This window comes from Dermacentor variabilis, chromosome 9 (genome assembly GCF_050947875.1).
Source record: "Dermacentor variabilis isolate Ectoservices chromosome 9, ASM5094787v1, whole genome shotgun sequence".
In the NCBI taxonomy this organism is placed as follows: Eukaryota; Metazoa; Arthropoda; class Arachnida; order Ixodida; family Ixodidae; genus Dermacentor; species Dermacentor variabilis.
The window spans coordinates 66,439,738-66,460,929 of record NC_134576.1 but is presented as its reverse complement, the minus strand read 5'-3'; the positions used below and the strand labels follow the sequence as shown (position 1 = coordinate 66,460,929).

Below are 21,192 nucleotides of genomic sequence, written 5' to 3'. Positions count from 1 at the left end.
CACAATGGAGATGTACTTTGTCGTTCCAAATAAACTGTTGCATTATGCACTTTATTACACTGCACAAGAAAGCGACGTAACTACCTCACTTTACAACGCGCATATGTGATGTCATCAACCAAGTAAAGCTGCCTTCGCGTACCACACGTTATCTCGCTCACCGCACGTGCTAGAAATGAGGCATAAGAAACAAACAGAAGTACATACGCAACGTACGTCATATAGCAATCTGAACGAACTACGTCGTAGCAGTGAGTTAGTTGCCTGGGACTATTACTTTCCTTTTCCTGCTACTTACCGCATCACTGGCTGGATGAAAGGTGACGATTTATTCGATTATTTTCAGAAATGAAAGAATGATAAGTTCATTTTGATCAAAAAAATATTTAGAAAAACATTTTAATATATATTCTTCACGCATATAAGCAAACATTCAGGCATGTGTCAGAGAGCTATTGTTGCTGTTACGAAGCATCTCTTCGTTCTCTTCAAATTTGGCACCAGGAAACCTGGCAACCTCGTTACGACGCCATTGATCAGAGCGATATTAGTAAATAAATGACCAGGGTGTCGGTTCTTCGCATTATGCAGCGAAATGAAACCTAACATATACATGTGTAGAGTAAAATATATGTTGCGAAGTAACTTTCTATTCGCTCTATTTCTATTTCGAAACGTGCCGTAGACGGTGTATATCGGTAATTATGAGCATGTTAATTACAGCAGTTGCAGTTGAACGCGTAGCGAGGTACGCTTTCGCTACATTCCTTCTGCACTTGGGGCCCACGCAGAGCCATCTTGCGGCAAACACAGAAGCCCCCCTCCTCGCAATGTACGGCGCTGCCGGGCAGGTGGCGCGCCACTCGCCCGCTTCTCCCCTTCGTCTCGTTTAAGCGCATTGGGGCCGTGCGGGGACCGGTGCGAGGATGCCCCAATACCCTTGCGTTTAATAAGTTTTCTCGCTCTCTCCCCTTCCAACTTCTAGCGTGCGCCACTTGAACCCTCGTGTTTAGGCGACGAGGCTCCTCTATCCGCTCACAGCACGATTCCTAGGTGCAGCGTCCGATACGGGACGCTTCTGACGTGATCGCTGCGCCGTAGCGCGTCTGGTGGGAAAGCTTTCCCTGCGATGTGTGCCATGCTGCTGGCGAGAAGTCATGCGTCTGCGTGGTGCTCCCAAGCGAGATAGAGGACGATTCCATCAAGGCGTCAGCCCCATGATCGCGTCCGCCTTCATGGCGCGTCGCTGCCCGGCTGTTCGTGCCGATCAAGACGTTTGACTCGCGTAGATCGTTTCTCCCTCCGGGACACAGAGTTCTGTGGTTCGTTCCGCTTGCTCAGCTGCACGTTTCGTCTTTGTGTGACTCAAGAGCAATGCGAGCGAAGAGTGGGCGGTGCGAACGGGGTGCGATAACGCTATCGCGTTCCACTCTTGAAGGTGAAGGTTAAATGTCCTCCAATTTTTCTTCTCGCGCTTTCGCCATACACTCCTCCGCTTTCCGTCCCATAGTTCCGCCGTACCCTCCTCTACCGCTGTCCTCCTTACACCTTTTCGCTCTTGCCCCTTTTTTCATACCCCGCTGCGCGTCGCCCACGCTCTCGCCTTTCGCTGTGCTCCTTCGCTCGGTGGCGCCGCAATCGCCGTCGCTTGCCGCAGGGACCGGCGACTAAAAGAAGCGCTATAAAATATCGCATTAAGGAAGTGGCGCAACAGAACTGTTCGGTCAGTGGGTTCTCATACAGATTTGGGAGTTCTGTGCGCATTTGTTAGAACATATGTGGGGCGCAGATATGCTAGGTATGATCTTATAGCTTACGTACAGTTCTTCCGATGTACACGAGGGTTCTCCCAAATTCTCGTGTTGATATTATCGATATATTTCATCGTGGCTCGTAATACATCCTACTTATCACTTCCATGTTTCTGACAGCTTGCAGAGCTATGATACTGTTATTATTAACTTTTTTTCTAGCTACTTGGTTGAAAGTGTGATGCTCCAGATTTTTTTTACGACTGCCTACAATTTCTGAAGAAATTATGGCCTAAATTTATTTTCTGTGTGCTACATTCCGCATATTCAATTTTGACTTTAAGTGCAAGAAATGTCGTAGAATTCGATGCAGGCTACGCACGCCGAACAAAATGCTTTTTTAAATCCCATTCACTTAGAGAAGAGTTTCTGTTAAGCTTCCTTTTAAATGTTACTGGCATATAGCCACTGAAATAAAGGTACCGCCATTGGTTACCACTTACGGAAACATGTTCTAAGCTCAAGTAAGCGCAATGCGGTTACCAGCAAGTCAAATAACTAGGTTGATAATGTCGTTTGATCCAGAATGCAGTGCGTGCAGCATAACTTAACGCCGTCTACACATTCCTTGGTATATATTGTGAATGCCTGAGCACAATGGTGATTACTCGGTACATTTGTGCACGTGTACACGACGCACATAAACCGATGCAAAATATTGCCGATTAAACTGATGACTGTGCCTGAAGTGCAGTACTGCATGTGACAAACATTATTCTGTTTACTGCAGGTCGACCACCTCCTCGAAAGCGTTTTCATCGCAAACCAGGCCGCGCATAGCGTCAGCGAGCGAACTACCCTGTTCAGTTCAAGGTTTTGACAAGAAGACGCTCCAGACAGCGGCAACATAACATTGAGAGCGTCCAGTAGAGCCTTAGTATTACACAGTGAAGTAACCTATAAATTTCGTTTTTATTTTTGAATTTGTGTTCGTCTGTTTGGGGCTTTCATATATCTTATATGCTTTTTATAATTTCTGCCTTGTTAGAGGGACCTGCTGTCATGAACTCTAAATCTGGCAATTAGTATATAAGCGAAGATATTTCTACGGTATGGGGTCATGGTGTTCCACGGATTTAAAGAGGTACACGTGACGTATGGATTGGTGAGTTCGCCGTAGAACTGTGCATATGCTACTGTTGTATTATAAGATACGCATTCAGAGCTGGCAAAGTTTTCAATACATGTCTTCAAACCACAAGATCTTATAGCACTGCGCAGGCGTAAATCCTAGAATGGCAGGTGAACTTAAAAACACGATCTTGCTTCAATAGACAATGAAGCATTACAAAACTTAGATTAGTAGCATACACCAAAGACATGAAAGATAAGAATTTATTTTACCAGCTCGTGATAAACACAGGAGGTAAAAGCGCAGGACGCATGTTCAGGCCTGATTAAAATTTTGCACCAGATCCCACTGACGTCCTAGGAGGGGGTAGCTTCTGGCCCGGACTATATATACTTGGTTATCAACTAGAACGGTTTCAACACAACCTAAAGTAAGTGGAGCCTTCCACATAACTTTTGTAGACACTCTTCGTTAAAAAATATATCTTGCTCCTAAGTAGTGTACAGCAATTATTGGAGTTGTGCACAGTATCATGTACATATACGTAAAGTGACCTCTCGTATTTGCTTACCTCAAGGATTTCAAAATTTTCGTCAACCTTCCTTCCCCATACGGGCTTCCTTGGAAGTGATTCACCACTCTCAGCAATATTCTCGCGTGCTTAGTTTCAGCCGCTTAGACGACAGACGTTTCTAAAAAGCGAAAATCCTTGAACGAAAACTGTAGCAGGCGCACTAAACACTAATGCGCATCTCGAAAGGAAATGGATCAGATGAGCGCTTGCGATTATATACACAAGTGGCGGCCGGCTCTGGAAACCGCCTAACGGGCGTAGGGCATGACGTCATGAAGTGTTCGAAACAATTTGTCCAAGTGACATGATGAGTGTTCTATGACCAATGTATCCCTCCACATGGTACGCCGAGGAAGTAGGCACACATCGGTGGGCGGATCCAGGCTCAGGTGCACAAGGTAAGGTATTTGGAAAGGTTTATCGCGACAGGGCAAAGCCGACGGCGCTACTGGAAGGCAGCGGTTTGATCTGGAGTGACGAACACAGGACCGGATGCGGTCACTACGCATATTGTGTGCAGTGCAAGGAGATTGTGGTCGTTTGGCAAACTTCTGGGATCGTTCAAGAAAGAGACACGGGGCTGTATTTGCCGTCAGGGTTGCGCCTGACGTGTTGATCGACTTGGGTGATGCTTGGGTGATGAGTTGGAAGAGTTGGGTGATGCTTATAGAAGACCCAAGGAATGCGTCGAAAGCAGTGGCCCCGGCGACACCTTCGACAGAAAAGCAGAAGCTTCGGAGTGCTCCAGCATCGCCGGAAGGACGGCTTTGTAGGTAGGCAGCGTGACAGAAACGCCAAAGGGGCGACGTACTTTAGCTACAAAATGCATAGAGTGCGCATGCGGCGGGTGACAAGTGGACATGAATAGTACCAGCAATGTCACCAATATTGTGGGTGAAAGGAGGAGACGTTGCCACGTCGACATACAAGAACGAATTGGTTTCTATTTTCCTGCTCATATGCTGCGTCCACTCGCACTAACTTGGTGCACTTGGTAGTTGTTGGCGCGTCGACACATCGGCGCCGCCAGAAGGGGCTGGACGGAACCTGCAGTACCGGGAGAAAATGTCCAACATAAATGGTTTGCAAGAATCGGCAGTGTCAAATAAAGAAACGGTAAGACATTCGGCATTTCATGCACGAAACTCAACCGTCGCCCTCTTTGTTAAAGCAGTTCAAAAGCGTTACGTTTTGGGCGAGTTGGTTGTACATGGTTCTTATTGGACATTTGCGCGCACAAAGACCGGACGTCGAACGATGAAGGGACACACAACATGCGTGTGTCCCTTCTTCGTTAGACGTCCTGTCTTTGTGCGCGCAAAAGTCTAATAAGAACCTTGTTAAAACAGTTTCACTATGTTCTTGGCTGCTGAAAATTTTCGTTGTTGACCAGCAAACAATGAACATCTACGTGTTCGAACAGTTTTATTATAGTTCTTCCAAATGTTTTTCTGTAACCCTAATCAAATAGCTCGAAAAATGTCTAAGAGCAGCAGCTACCCAGATACCAATTCATATGTCAGATTTCTGAGTGGAAATCTTCCCTCCTCCTCCTCCCAAACAGCAAGGATGCACTTCAGGTAGAAGCTAAGTAGCTCCATAAAGCCTTCCAAAGGCATAATAGATTTGTTAATAGAAGAAACAACATTGTATTTTGAAGCAATACAGCAATACCTTGTAGTAACGTGCCATAGTATGATAGGGGACACGGAGTGAATTTCAGGGATTAACGCGTCCCGTATCTTCGGTTTTCATCCTCGGGCAATACATGCGCGTGCATAATCTTTAAGGACAACGCCTTTCTTGGTGAGTTATCGCCATTATTGGTATGCAATATGTTTCTAGCCTCTTTCGTGGGTCAATGACGGAGATCGTATAGTCGAGAAATGCGCGCTGATCGCGAAGATAGATCTGGTACAGGTGTTCGAGATAGTATCCTTAGTAGTAGTACTGCTGGTAAGGCGGACGTTCTCGCATTCTTCATTTTTAACATCTAGCGTTTTGAGACGCATGTGTTGAAGAACCCCAGGTGGTGAAAACCATTCTGGAGTCTTCCATTATGGTGTTCCTGATAATCAGGTCGTGATTCCTGCATGTGAAGCCCCACACGTTATTTACAATAAATTTAGAAACCTGGTTGGCTGCCGCTAGAAGGCAAGACCTCCTGGCCGACACTAAATGGGCAGCTCCGTCCACAAACACGCCGGATACGAAATTAAGTCTGTCTGTCTGTCTGTCTGTCTGTCTGTCTGTCTGTCTGTCTGTCTGTCTGTCTGTCTGTCTGTCTGTCTGTCTGTCTGTCTGTCTGTCTGTCTGTCTGTCGGTGGGTAGGTCGGTCGGTCGGTCGGTCGGTCGGTCGGTCGGTCGGTCGGTCGGTCGGTCGGTCGGTCGGTCGGTCGGTCGTTTGGTTGGTTGGTTGGTTTCCGGACACATTGCAGGTACTGGTTGCCATGTTTGCGCTGGAGAAGGGCTACTCACGCTTCGTTCATGACGACGACCCTTATCATCGACGTACGCCACCATTGCAACCGTGTTTCACATCTAAACTAGTACAGTATCCCGGGTGATCACTTTTTTTGCAGTTTTACAGAATTCTTAAAGGTCATCAGTCACAGATTACCTTAGCCCAGTCCTTGAGTTCGATTATTCGTAGAGGTGGACCTTACTTGCCCAACAGAAAATGACAACGCATGTTCAACTAATTACTTTCATAATTATTTACTTTACGCCGCGTATATCAATTTACATAGTGTCGCCGTTGAGTTCGCAAGTCGTATCCATACTTGGAATGAATTTCCAGAATGAAACCAGTACTAAAATATGCGCCGTCAAAGTCACCATAATGCATTGATGTTGCACTTACTTTTTCAAACGCTCATTTATGCATTAGATACAAAAGTAACTGGAGCGGCCATGTATTCAGTCCTACGCTTCCAGAAATAATTTCCCGAAACTGGTGTAATGCAGGAAATTAAGTTCGAGTGTATATGTCTTGCAAAACAACCAGCTCGAATTTATAAATTGCACTAGGGACTATAAAGTAAGAATTTATTAGTTTAATTAGTGAATTTCCTAATTATTTTATTATGTGTTCCGATTTCTGGTGCCGGTGATTTCGGCCGCTTTTTGAGGGAATTTTAGAAAAATTCCGTAAAATTTAAATACCCTCACCCTGTATCTAAACTAAGGTGGCGGCGCAGGCGCTACCAGAATTACCGGAAATCCCCTTCACCAATCGCTTCCTCCCTTCCGACTGCTCCAAAAAGAAGTCCGCTATATTTGGTTGGCGCAAGACATCTCTTACTTCGACACAGCGTGCCGCCGGAAACAGTCCGGCTGGATTCGCAGGATGTCAACGACAATTCCAATATTCCACCAGTTATGCTCGTGTTGCTTAAGTGCTTACCACATTTTGCATTGCTACGATATTATCTCTGCAGTTCATCGGTTTGGGTTCCACAACAACGAAAGCAATACGGCTCTGTGAAGAACGCTGTACATACTACATATTATCAGTCATCCAAACTCATATATATATATATATATATATATATATATATATCATCCATCTCCCAGCTTCTCTCATTACCTTACTTAAATTTTGAGGTTTTACTTGTGAGAACACCGGCATAAATATGAGGCATGTCGTACAATGATGCAAACGTGTCCCATGGTTTTACGCCAATCGACAGCGCTTTGTTAGCAGACACGTCCTCACTTCTTACGTTGGGTTTGATGCAGTGTCAACAATCAAAACTGATCAAAATATTGTGCCGTGCGCTCACATGCGCGCGTGGCTATCGCCTGTAGATGTGGTGTCGTGGCTGTAGTCACGTGGTCACTAATGCTGGTATCGCTACGTGCGCTGAAATAAAAAAGATAATGACGTCAGAAACGAAGCTAACAGCGCTCGATAAAGCCCTTTTAGCCACTGTCGCCACCGCCAACAAGCAGGATTCACGACAGCGGCAATTTGCTCTCAGTCTGTACCGACAGCGCCGTCCTACACAGCATACGTCTTCGAAAGGCACGTCACCGCCCTACTGGAGATTGTTAAACGGCAAAGGTAAGCCTTCATACCCTTCGGGGTACGCTAAATTCGTTTCTTGTCACATAAGTGGTGTACACTGGTCTAGCTTTAGGTACTGGTGGGGGACAAAATTAATTGGAACACTGGAGCTCACGCCCAAGTAGAGTCGCTAGAAAAAACAGGTTTTCAGGGTAGCGCAAAGCTGCACCTTCAGCTAGCAACGGGGAGTGGCTGTCAGTGCTTCCAAGCCTCCGCTCTCGCAGCGTTGAGAAAGAGCGTCGAGTTCCGCCTTCATCTAACTTTGTGGCATGATTCCGAGTGAATTATTCTAGCGCGGTTTGCAATAGTATGTTATGGTAGCAACTGGCCTGGCTAGCGTTTATTTTGAATTTCCTTTCGCAATTTCGTTGGTGAGGCCCGGTCCAAGTGCTGAAAGTTCACAAGCGCTCCGAGTGAACACTCAGGACTGTGCTGCGTTGCTGCATCGCACAAGTGACTACGCGAGCAGTTGCTAGAACGTACGCGCGTCAGTTCTCGAACTTGGCTGTATTGTCTTCCCGACTCTTTGCCTGACCTAAATACCAAGAGCCTGCCATGCAACGCAATAGTAAATACGAATGACTATAAGTACTTTAAATTTCTACTACGTCTGAATTCGCGTATAAGCACGTGAAGACACGGCTGCCGTAAGTGCACTTGAAACGAGCCATGGTCGAGCAATAGTACTAAACTTGTTCGCGAAGTTTCACTACTGAACGAGGGCAATGCTGCTTGTTTGATTCTCAGACATCGCGGGTGCCCAATTGCACTGCTGGCGACCCCATGGGATAACGCCCGTGCACTGCATAGTATATCGCAGCGTACCTGCCAACCTGATCACATTATAATGCTTACACATCATCTGGACAAAATGTTTCGTATCGGCGGATAGCTTGCACATACCTGTATTGTGGCTTCTCACAAGCTTTGTAACAATTATTTACCGTTACGCGCTTCAACACTAGCAGCAGTAACCTTTAGCAGAAATTGAGATTGTCCTCACAGTAGTTCTTTAGCGCTTCTGCTGCTGCCGCTTAAGGTTGCTACAGGAACGTATTTGAATAAACTTGTTTTAAGCATGTAACCTACTGCTATTTGGCTTTTTCGGCATCACAATTTATTTTTTTGCAATATTGCGGCGCCCCATTTTTCAACATATTTTAACGATGTCTACGATCAGTAATTATTTTTCGCACGACTTGATACACTTGGAAAAGTCTAGAATGAGTACACATCTGTAAATTCGAAAAAAATTGGAGCACCACGTAATTTTTTCAATTTCTTTGCGCAGAATCGCTTATATACGCCGGTCACACGGCAAACTTTAGTGCGCTTCGAGCCAGTCATCTTCGCCGCTAGTGCCATTCGCAGGCTTGAACACGGGCACGCTTGACGCTTGCTGCAAAGCACACTGATTGGCGAGTGTGTTCGATGAACGCACATCGCGGCGAAGTGTCTAGCCTCGTTAGCAATTGAGGGAAAATGAAGTAATATTGAAAGCAGAGTCGGGAGTCATTTTTAACGTTCGTTTTTTAAATTGGTAACGTTACACGGTAATGTACCACACTTCGCAAAAAGGAAAGCACGGAACTACTATCGCTGCGGGGTCTCACTTACGCCCACCCCAGGTAATAACGGTGCAGTTGCATGGCGGAACGCGTTGTTGGGACTGGTAGTCAAGTCTCCATCGGTGCCGTTGTTTGTTTGTAAATACTCTTTCTAACAATGGCAAACTGTTTTCGTACACGTATTTTTTAGGTTAACAAATATACGCTTCGCCTTCTCACTCCCGATTGCCGTGACCCCCTAGTCTGAAAGAACTTTTCCTTCTCGCACAGTAGTGCACCACGACACTGACACTCGGCGCACTGAAGCGTACTCGCTCAAAGTGCCCTTTACTTTGCCTGTGTGATAGGGGTATTAGATAACGTGATTTCTTCGAAACCGTTCAACGGGTTTGGCACTGCCGGTTAGTCTGTTGCTGCGCCTCCACTTTTCGAAACTTCAGTACTGCTGTCATGCAGCCCGTTCCTTGTGGTTCCTTCGCGCGCATGAAAACCACGCTTTCCCGAGTAGATATGCGAAATTCCAGCACGCCTTTCGAGCGTGCGCACCGCGACAACTTTGGCTGCTGCCCATTAAAAGTGCGTTATGCAAACGTCACCTAAGTAGTTCAGGCTAAATCTAGCTAAGACAGGAAATGGCAAAGAACATTCGCCTCGCAGGTTTCTGTGCTTCGAGATGGCAGCGAATTTCTTTAGTCGAATTCGTATCCCAAGTTGTATCCGGTAATCCTTCCCTACCGCGATGTAAAAAGACAAAAGAAACAAAGAAAGGTAAAAATGAGTTCGTTTGCTGAGTTTCAGTCGAGTCACTTCAGACGCATGCGCAGCTGCCTGGCATGAAGACAGCGAGGTGCAAACAGTGTGAATTCCAGTCGATGCACGAGTAACTTCGCAAACAAACGAGCACGACGTTCGCGAATCCGCAGCACGCAGTGCGCCGTTTGCGGGCCGGCGCTTGGAAGCCCAATGCCGGAAACAAAACCACGTGATCAGCAGGAGCCATTCGGACGGCATGTGTAGCGGGGAAAGGGATTGCGATATTTCGAAACTTGTTTTTGCTAGGGGCTCTAGGCCGAAACTGGCATCCCAATGCTCAATATATGTCTAAAGGAGAAGCAAGAATTTGGATTACTCATGCACGCAGGTCAACGTGCAGAGAAGATCCATCCCAGGGCCCTCCTGAAAAGTTGAGGCTACTAATTGAGGCTATTGGGTTAAAGCTCGTTCACAGCTGTCGCGCTGCGATTACTTTTGTCCGCACATGTACGTCCAAGGTAGCGGGAGAAACGCGCGTAGTAGCTGAGGATGTCGCGAGCCGCAAAGTTCACGAAAGCAGCGGGAATGCGCGGCAACCGCTCCAATGGGCTCGAGTTCGATTTAATGCGGTAGCCGCACAACTAACACCCAGTCAAAGGCGACTCACGTGTTAGGTGATGCGCACATGACTTTGGTTTAGGGCTTCCAAAGCAAACTGTGCAATAGCGCATGCTTTCTCGAAAAGTCTCGAACGAAATTTGGGACGTCCGCTGGTATCGCGTGAGTGTTGCGTACCACATAACGCGGATCACTGACGTGTGTAGTATAGGCGTGCTGTTTGGTCGCTGCGTGAGAGCTACGTTACGTGCATGTCTTGCAAAAAAAATGCCTTTATTGTGATTAAAAACGCCCAAACACATGAGTTCTTACTGTGTCACAAAAGCATGATATCATGACTTTATATTGATGCGAAGTGTCGACTACTTTAGGGATGATGTGTAGGCAAATTTTCAAGTGCCTAGTTACATTAGCGGCTAGATGTGAAAAAATGTAAAGTTTAATGCGTTAGTAAAATTCAGTTTCTGCCAACTATATGCTTCAGAACAGTTTCTGCCAACTATATGCTTCAGAAATACTTGCTGAACGCTCATATTTTTCCTATTTTCGTGTTTTACGGGGCACATGCGATGCGCTCGGTGACGTAAACACCTGCTTAATATCCAGTCAATACAAGTGCCACATTACAGGTTAGGTACGCGCAAACTTCAAACTGTCTTTATTATGGCATTATGAGTGATTTGCTTGCATATATGAAGTGTGGCTTCGGTACCACCATAGGTAAAGATTTCTTAAACAAACGCTCAAAAGCTTTATATGTAGGCAACGTTTTAAACTTAAGGGAAAACTGACTAGCATTTGGAGTGACTTAATTGCAGGGACATTGAAGCCATTAATACAACAGCTCGAAAGAAACAGCTTCTCTGTAAATACGACTTTCTGCCGTCGGGGTATAGCGACTTCTGGCATTGAACTAAGCCCGACGGCTCGGTGTCGAATCCCATCTGAGGCGGCCGCATTTCAATGGGGGCGAAATGTAAAAAAAAAAAAATCTCGTGTGCGTACATTTGGTGCACGTTAAAAGAAGCCTAGGTGGTCAAAATAAAACCAGAGCCTCCTCACTACGTTGTGCATAATAATCGTATCGCCTTTCGGCAACTAAAACCCCAGAATTCAATATGTTGAAAATTAGGCCTGGATACTTCCAGATCGTACAAATGTGCTCGCTATTTTATCTCCCACCAGCGGAAGGCGAAGGAAGCATCAGGCAATGTCAGATTATTTCTATTTCGTAGTTCTTCGTTGATAGCTTTGATAGTACACGTATTAGGTGAAATAAGTACTGATGGACTAATTATGGCCATAACACGTTAAAGCGAAGCTTTCTTGCCTTGTTCCCCCTATTTTGGTTATTTTTCTTACCGCTGTCGACTTACTGCGAACGCACCTCATTCGGACCACACATCTGTACCACCCGCCGTGGTTGCTCATGGCTATGGTGTTAGGTTGCTGAGCGCGAGGTCGCGGGATTGAATCCCGGCCACGGCGGCCGCGTTTTGATGGAGGCGAAATGCGAAAACACCCTTGTACTTAGATTTAAGTGCACGTTAAGGAACCCCAGGTGGTCAAAATTTCCGGAGTCCTCCACTACGGCGTGCTTCATAATCGGGAAGTGCGTTTAGCTCGTAAAGCCCCATAATTTAATTTCTAACATCTGTACCCTTTCCTTACACTTGACACTCCTGATTATCTAATCGCGCCAGATCATCTGTGGAGCTTGACAAGAGGTTGTGCTGTTTCAGTGCACTCATCTCAAGAACACAGAAGCTTCATTCACATAGATCGGTATCAGGGTCGTGGTTTGCCTAATTTTTTTATCCTCCTTTGGAGAGCAAAAGCATCTGGCTCTCGTGCGACGTGGCACCATCGTGTAGACGGAAAGCGCGAAAGCTTCTAGCGTTTAGCGACAGAATAACGTTCGCTGTGTTGATTCGTGTCCATATAGCCCGCGCGCAGATTTTCCTGCTGACACGGTCCCCATGCTGTTCATTCATTCTCGCCACAGGCATGGCATCACCACCACAGAGGGACGCCGGCATCGGTGTCCTGACTCCGGACTACTTCTCCCTACTCCACGGCATGTGCTGCATCAGCGAGCCGAGCGTTAACGATATCATCGCCATCTTCAAGGAATTCCGCCGTTCTTTGGATGGCGAAAAACCCAAGCCTTCGGTCTCGGCATCCTCGAGCTTGCCGAGTTCCTCCGGTGTTCCCAAGAAACGGGGCTCCAAGTCCAGTAAAAAAGGTGAACATGCGAAGCCTAAAAGCGGCAGCCGCATTTCGCTGTGGTCGCACGAAGTTTTGACCGCACCTCTTCTCGGCCCGGTGTCGCCCTGCTGAAGCGCGCGCGATTGAAGCGATAAGCAGGCTTTAATCAAGGCGGTCATGCGTGTCGCTGCTGGCAATCGGTAACAGCTAACTGCTTGGTAAACTGATTTCTATCTGAATTCAAAGCACCGGTAATTGTTACCCTGCTGAGGAACGCGTGCAGTTGCGCCTGTTAGCACCTAAAATAATTTTAGGTAGAAAAAAAGAATTCACCGATGATTACGATACGCCCGGACGCGTAATTTGAGCGCAGCTCTATACATGTTTAGATTTCGCGGTATTATTGGCTGGCACGGACAATCTTTCTCGTGTAATTTATGTGACGGTTACTAGCGCGAGCATGACTAACGAAAAAAATGAAAGGTGGGGCAGGAGAGAGCACTATGCCCTTTCCACCCTTTATTTTTCCTTGCGTGTTGTTCGCGCTAGTAAATGTCACAACAAATGCCTGAACATTAACTAGCCCAGCTTTCGACATTAATTTCTCGTGCGACACATGGCAAACGAAGTGAAGTGTGGCGCGACTGCCTGACTAATCGGGAGATCGTCAGCGGCAGCACGTCGCTTTATTCTACAAGTTATTTCGTCTTAGAAACAAATTGTAGCCGATTTATGTGCCGCCGTCAGCGGCGAGAGGGCAGCGTTTCGACCAGGGAGAAAAAGCAAAAAAAAAAGAAAACAGGCATGAACGGCCCCTCCCCGCCGGGTTTAACCCGTGGCCATGGCGTTCACGCTACCGGCGCTGTCATTGGCTGAAGCCGCCCGACCTACGCGGCAATCGCACGACAATATTCAGCAAGTTGGTCGCATGCGGCGCGTGCAATCCGGTGCCGCATGCGGCGGATTCTCTTGAGAAGCTGTTGAGTGCGGCTGCCGATGCGAATGGTCGTACGATGGATGGCACCCAAAATCGTACCATGTGCCTCGGACGTGGCACTACGGTTTTCTCCTCACGCTTTTCCCACACCTTCCTCCTCCGTTTTTCGACTCATGGTTCCACTGCATCCTCCTTCTCCGCTGTCCTCTTCCCGCTCTCCTCGCTATCACCGTATTTCATACCCGGCTGCGCTCTACGTTTGCCTTTCATCCTTCGCTCTGCTCGTTCGCTCGCTTTGGCCAAAGGAGGATGCCGATACCCGCCGTGGTTGCTCAGTGGCTATGGTGTGAGGCTGCTGAGCACGAGGTGGCGGGATCGAATCCCGGCCACGGCGGCCGCATTTCGATGGGGGCGAAATGCGAAAACACCCGTGCACGTTAAAGAACCCCTGGTGGTCTAAATTTCCGGAGTCCTCCACTACGGCGTGCCTCATAATGAAAGTGGTTTTGGCGCGTAAAACCCCATAAAAAAAGATACCGAGGGACGACGCCGACACGAGACGCAGGAACGGGCCCCTTGGAGCTGGGCTCTAAAATTTCTTAACGCACCGAGCGCATGTGGATAACGCGGTGATAACTTGAGCATTCACTCTTCATATTTCCCTACGGTAACACCGTAAAATAACACTGAGCTGCCAGCTGTGGTTAAAAAAGCTTTTGTATATGGTCGCAGTACCATATTTGTAAGATTCTTTTCACTTTTCAAATGTCCTCGCTTGGTCATTTACTGACACGATGTCATGCCTTCGTTATCGCCGGTGTCGTCCACTGGTGGCGATGCTAAGAAAATCGAAAAAAAAAGTATAGGAATTTTTACATATATCTTACCTCGCAGAACGTACTGTTCAATCGGCGCACGTCGTTTTCAATATTTTTTGAAGAAGCGGGAAGTACGAATGAGTGAATCAGAGTTAATGTTTCCCAACCTGCTAAGAAGCAGACCGCCAGATTTTCGCCAGTGATCTGTTACACTCGCAGCTGTTCATAACCAAAAGCAGGCTAACCTCGTTTTAGCAACAGCACATGAGGGTAAATGCGCTGTTCGCGTATGGACGGCTTGTTTGAGCTGACTGTTATCGTAGCGCAAAAACGTGCCTGTCACGTCCTTTTCGTAGTACGAGTGCTTTTTGCCGGCCGCCACCGAACACATTTTTCATACTTGCGTCATGCAATCACGCAATTCCCCGAGACAATACTTAATCGTCTACCTACCTACGTGATCGTCTGGAATATAGGCAGATGATGATTAGAAAGGTTTGCCGTGTTATACGAATTGCGCTCTTGTCGCATATTTTGCAATAAAGTTTAGGTAGCGTTTACTTTGGTCACTGAATAACAATGTAGAAGATATGGACGCCAGCCTGGACATGTACAGGGTAGCAGGATCGTAGTGCGCGCTGGTGCGCAGCGTATTCTGTACCGGATTAAGGGCTGCGAGACTGCGTCCCTCGTACAATTGTTCACACAAGCCTACTGTTTCGCACCTGCGGCAGCAAATTCAAAAAGGTCAACGCGCGCCCGTAACATTCTAGAGATTTCCAGGCAGGTAGTGCAAGAAAGAGAGGCGACAAGCGTGCACCACTGGTGTTGTTGGCATGGTCGATTAAGTTGCGCTCGTTGGCTTTCGCATAACAAAATTTATTTCCATTTCGCCAGTCAGTCGAAAGGATTCTCCCCATACAACCGGGGCCCATTATTAAAGAGACGATGGGGCTCGTAGGCTCAGCTGGGCGCCGGTATCAGCGGCGTCTTCATGCAAGTATAGAGAGTACTGCGCAACGATGAGATCACTGCAGTTAAAAAAGAAAAACAGAGGCAAATGATTTGTAAGACCAAAAAAGCACGAAGAAATTTGAGTGGAAAGCCAACTCTCAAGTATAAAGAGAAACTCTTTAGTATATTGTCACGTGGCCCACCTACAGTGACGTTCCTGAGCTCCCGAAGCCCATGACGATTACACAAGCACTTTGTATGTCGATTGAGGTCAACCGGGATTGAGTGCTTCTAGACGCACATTTTCGATCTCGATGTACGATCCGAAACCAGTCGGTCGTGATTGTACGCTGTCGTCTGCACTGTCATACTCAATGAGCTCAACCAACCCTTTTCATATTGTTGTACTCTACAGCAGCAACCAGTGCAGACCCCGATAAAAAATAATGCTCCGGGCCGCTAATCACGGTTGAAAATGCTTCCATGGCACGGATAATAAAGAACGATCCAAAGCCAGAGATTGAAGCCACCGCCGCTCTCCTCCCGCAACACTACTCGTGAAATGAAGATTTTACACTATATGGTTGGCATTCTTCTCACAAATGGGCCATCTAATCAAACACTTGTGCTTGAAGCGCCCAACTGCTTGCAAGTTACTACAGCAGAAATATTACCGATCACGACACATGTCGAAGCAGTCCGCGCACACGAGTAAAAGCGAGAAAGCACAATGTTCGTCGTACGCGCCAATCAACCGGGGCTCAGTGCCTCAGTTAACGCCAGTGGAATAAAGCTCCCGCGATATTGTCATCACATGCAGACTGCCATGACTAAGCTAGAAAAGGGAAGCAGCAACGCTACTGCGAACAATGGCAAGCGTTCAGGATATTAAGCTTTGTCTTCGCGACTGACTTGATTCTGCCGACGATGGTTAACCGTGCCTGCCTTATTCCTTTTCATATCATTTGCGCGAGAAACTATGGAACTTTACAGGCGGCTGCAGACCCAGTGTTTTTTGTCAGTTCACCGCACAACACTACCACGCTCCTCGGCTACTCAACCGTCGAGCAATGGCGAAACAATAACGAGAAGAGGACTGCGTTTACAAAAGCTTTATCGTGAGCGCCTGGCGGCGTCGATGCACTGTTAGCCACTGGCGTGGCTGTCCGCTAGGGGAATGAGCGGCTCTGGAGTCTGACGGCAAAGTCGAGATTGGGAACCCTAGCAGGGGGGGGGGGGTCGTCCCTCGAAGGGAGGAAGGTATTGTCACGTGATGGTGACATTAAAGAACACAGTAGCGATACTGTGAAAGACAAAACTAGCTTTTATTGGGCGAACCTGTGCCCACAAAACAGGCCACCCTTAAAGCACGAGAGCGGTGAACACAGTCGGCGATCGGTGACAATCTGATCAGCGGGTCAAGCGCGTCGGCTTTTATAGATCAGTCGTCGAATGTTAGAGTAATCGCTGGGGCCAGCATGCCTTCCACAAAGTTCTACGCCATTCGCGTTGCGCATGCATGCAATCAGATTACACAAGGTTCGGCGACAACAGAGCGGATAGAAGCATCGATAACTTTCTAGAACCTTCCGATACATTTATACGCGTCCTGCACTGAGCGATAACATATCGTGGACGGTAAAAGCGCTCACCCGTAAAAGATAAACGCGTTCACGTGTCAGTATGATCACTAGAGTAGGGACCATAACCTGAGTGTTTGTGTGTGTGCAATACAGCCATAGTTTTAGCGATAGTTTCGCCACATACAAACTCACCGTGGCGTGGGTTATACCGATGATGTTTCGTTGCCTCCGGGCTTCCGTTACGCTGTGCAGCAGCTGAGACCTTGCGTACTAGCTATCGCCGCGAGTGGTTTGACCTTCGACCAATGCTTTACTAAATAACGCCCTGTGCATAATTATGTACTTGAGTTTCTGAATGTGTAATAAAGCTACCAACGTTTCTTAGAATCCCAGTTTCAGTTTCATGTTACAACCTATTTCTCTGCAAGAGCGATTAGCGATTTCTTTTTTCCTATTTCGTCGGCTGTCGGAAGGACGCAGAATAAAAAGTTAACAAACGTTAAGTGGCAGATTTCTTAAACAATGTTCTTAGAACACTCTCCAAATTTCTACTTACAAGCTTCGGCTTTAACATATGAAATGCGTCTATGTAGTTATTTTTATCACGCAGAAAATTACGTAATACAAACAGACGACTCACTCTATATAATAGTTATTGTGCATTTTCTCGCGTAGTCTTCGCGTGACTGGGGCATAATCTTTAACTATGTATGTGGATAAAGTTGGGAAGAAGTACATATCGAAATCGCAGACTACGTTAACCCAAGTTTTGATTGCCGCTGGCGTGACGCTTCCAGCTTCACGTGCGAGTGCGTCGAGTGCTGCGAGCGACGAAGCCGCAGCTGGTGGCAGTGGAGCTACTATCAGCAGTGTCGGATTCGAGCGACCCTGCACGTGGGAGCCCGAGAAGACTCCCTGTTGGATCATATCTGACCTGGACCTGTGGAACCGCATTCTCTGTCGGGGCTGCATCGAGCTGCGTGAACACCAGTGGGGTGAGCTTACACTCCAGGGGTACCCGTGGCCTGAGACCAAGCCGGAAGTTCGCGACATCCTTCGCGCCTCGCTGCTAATTCATCTACTGTTGCGTCAACACAGGTAAACTGCATTTTCGTGCTCGTAATGCTTTTCACATCGTGTATGTTATGTCCTGTCATTATGGTTCATTCTTAAGGGCAATATAAAGTGGCAACGAATTGTAGCGCATGCCAGTAGGCATGCGCTACAGTGCCGCGTGAGTCGAGCCCCGGTAACCACTCGCCTTATACGTAAAGGTTCGATATTATAGTGTACAGGTGGCGAGAAAAACTAAATCGAACGTAGGAGCTTTCGCTGAACTTGTGTCCCTGTATAGGTTGCCAAATGGAGCAGAGTTGTGCGTCCCTGCTGCCTGCACCGCTCGCTCCGTGACCCGCCGAACACCATCACATGGTCTAAAATGATGTCAGCTGTTGAAGCCACGCTTCGGAGAAACCAAAATCACTGACGTGGCTGCGACATTGTTTCCTTCAGTGATAACAGCAGCGCAACCCGCCTTTTCCACAGCATGTATGACATCCCCGATAAAATGGCATATCTCGAGATGTTTGACATGACAAGAATTTCATGCACACCACGAACACATACCTAATGATCCAAGCTCATTTTTGCCTTGAAAGAATGACATGACAAAACGCAGCAGCGTCTATACGCTTCTCCCACTGGGCTAATCTTGGCTCCTGCGCGCACGGCAAGTGGCTTTACGAATCGGTTTTGGAACAAAATGGCGGGCCTTTCACACCTTTTTCCCTTTTCGAGTATATACTGGGACACAAGGCCCAGCTGCACTCCAGTGCCCTCTGGAAGACTCGGAAAGTAGGTACAAATTATATCAGGCATGCGCACAGGCCAGCGCTTATAGCCATGTTTCGTACCTCAATCTTTTGTGTAACGATGCGTAGTTCGCCGATTTCCCGGCTGAACACTAAGTAGCGTTGCGCATCTGATAGCATAACTACACTTGCCTGTGTCACGGGGTCGTGTCTAAATTGTGATAACTGCAGAAAAAATCTATGCAACCAGCACCATCGGATTACCGAGTACTCGGCCACAGAGGCGCCAAACGACGCTCCGACTGACGGGTAAAGGCAGATTGAGAGGTGCGAACCGGATTGATATGCCTGTCGCTTCAGACGTCGTTTTGTCTGTTTGCTATTTGGTCGTGGCTTTTTGTTATCCACCTTCATTAGCTTAAACTTCTCCAAGAAAGCGAGACGTTCCAAGAAAGCGAGACGTTTTGAGTCACAAAGCTGCTTGAAGCCATGATTACGAAGTTGAGGCGACTTCATGTTGACAAATTATGCTTAATACTTTTGTCTTAGTGTGAAGTATGTAGAATGGCAGAAAATGAAATGGGGGAGGGAAGGGAGGCTAACAAAAAGGGCGCAGCAGGAGCAATAGTGTTACTTCGACTGGGAAACTCCTTGTTGCATCGTCGCGAAAAGACTTAGACGGAATACATAGCTTGAGTGCTTACGCACAAGTCAACATCTTATAGAAAATGACACGTTTATATACGTTACAGTAAACCTAAAAGGAATCCATCATCGGCAACCCTGAAGAACAAGAAAATAACGTAAAAAATTAAGCATGAGATAAAGAACATTCACGTACTGTTGGCTGACCTTTCGGGCTAAGCAAATTGTCACATTTTTGTTGCATAATTAACCGAAGCCTGAATGCCGCATGCGTCACTTGCGCGTCAAATGAAAGCTTTGTGTTTTGCGAGTTGAATGGCTACCTTGTGCAGAAACAAGCTGTGTATCTGCAAACAAGGACGAACAACCACTTGGGCGTCAGTGGGAAGCGGCATGGGATGCAATAGATTTATTTAATGCCTAGTTCCTTCAATAAGACGTTACGCCACCTGTCGATTTTTCACGGGTGTGTTTTGCCGCGCGTAAGTAGCATCTGATACACAATGCCAAACATGCTGCGTACACAAGTTCTCCGCACCAAGATCACAATGTCTATTGTGACACCACTCGAGTTTCCTTGAAGTGGTTGGACGAAGTACTGAGTCTTGCTGCATGCCCAGTGCACAGACCTAAGAATTTTAGCTTATCTCTTTGGCAAATTACTCCTATGAAAGCTTGCAAGGTGGAGGAAATTTTACGAAGTGGAGGAATTGTTATCTACCCGACTGTAGCGCGAAGCTACGAAGAAAACCCATACGAACTTCTCAAAAACTGCCGCCCAGTAGAACTCATCCTTGCATGAAACCTACACGGGTGAATTGTTCTCCAACTCGGAACATTTTTTTTTGGAACTCCTAAGGTTTCTTCGTCTAGCTTCGGGCCACAGTCAAGTGGATGAGCTTGCCCTTTCATGTTATCTCTTTAGCAATCCTTAGGAACATGTGCTTGAACGTTAGAATAAAGGAGACTAATAACACATTAAAGAGATCAACTGCATGTAATCTGTCTTGCCACTGTCACGCTGGTTTTTTTTCTACACATGGGACTCAATGTATTCAGAAGATCGCTGAACTGTCTTACATTCAAAAGAAAGGCGAGACGTATCTATTGGCCTCGCTTCGGTAACATTATTGGACAGAAACTTAGTTTCACACATGCTCTCACGCTTCATGTTATGAAAGTTCCGTGACACGCATCTCTCCATGATAATGAAGGCTATAATGCGGTAGTCCGAGATTTCCCCAACCGGATGCCATTCGAAAAGCTGTTCAACCCAGACGACGCACCGACAGAACCACAACGCAACTCTAGAACTTTAGAGATAGCAGGAGACACTTCTCCCACCAAAAAATAAACTTAACCTAATAGGTGCCGTCGCGTCAGACAGCTACGAAGAAATTAATGTCCCTGTTTCTTTTATCTTCACCTCTTCCATCACACACAATATCCCTCATACTGCCCCTGCTATGGAGCAAAACCTACAGTATATCCTTCCACCTGGGAGAATGCCCCCAACCTTCGAGTCAATCTTCTATTCCTTCACCTTCCTCCTGGGAAGAGTGGACTTACCAGCTTAGACCCGCAAGAGCAGCGACGACTGATCCGGCGGGCACTCGGAGTGGTGTCAGCCCATGGGGGCCCTGAACTAAGGTCTCCACCCTACGAGGAAGTCTTCCCACTTCATTAGAAATGGGCATGGACAGAACATGTAATTAGGAGGGAACATGACCAATGGTCATTAAGGGTTACGGACTGGACTCCAAGGGAAGGG

At 47.0% G+C, this 21,192-nt stretch overlaps 2 protein-coding genes across 2 annotated transcripts in view; both read left to right on the top strand.

The window, feature by feature from the left end:
- LOC142592771 (uncharacterized) overlaps positions 1-2,734 on the top strand; it is a 100,796-nt gene extending 98,062 nt beyond the window's left edge. The window contains exon 11 of the mRNA XM_075704437.1: positions 2,542-2,734. Within this exon, the coding sequence (XP_075560552.1) occupies positions 2,542-2,631 (90 nt within the window). The 3' untranslated portion in view covers positions 2,632-2,734. The remainder of the gene's footprint in view (positions 1-2,541) is intronic.
- A 4,633-nt stretch (positions 2,735-7,367) lies between these two features.
- Positions 7,368-21,192, top strand: part of LOC142592769 (uncharacterized) — a 48,291-nt gene continuing 34,466 nt past the window's right edge. Inside the window, exons 1-3 of the mRNA XM_075704435.1 lie at positions 7,368-7,523; positions 12,471-12,710; positions 17,763-18,063. Coding sequence (XP_075560550.1) covers positions 12,473-12,710; positions 17,763-18,063 — 539 coding nt within the window. The 5' untranslated portion in view covers positions 7,368-7,523; positions 12,471-12,472. The remainder of the gene's footprint in view (positions 7,524-12,470; positions 12,711-17,762; positions 18,064-21,192) is intronic.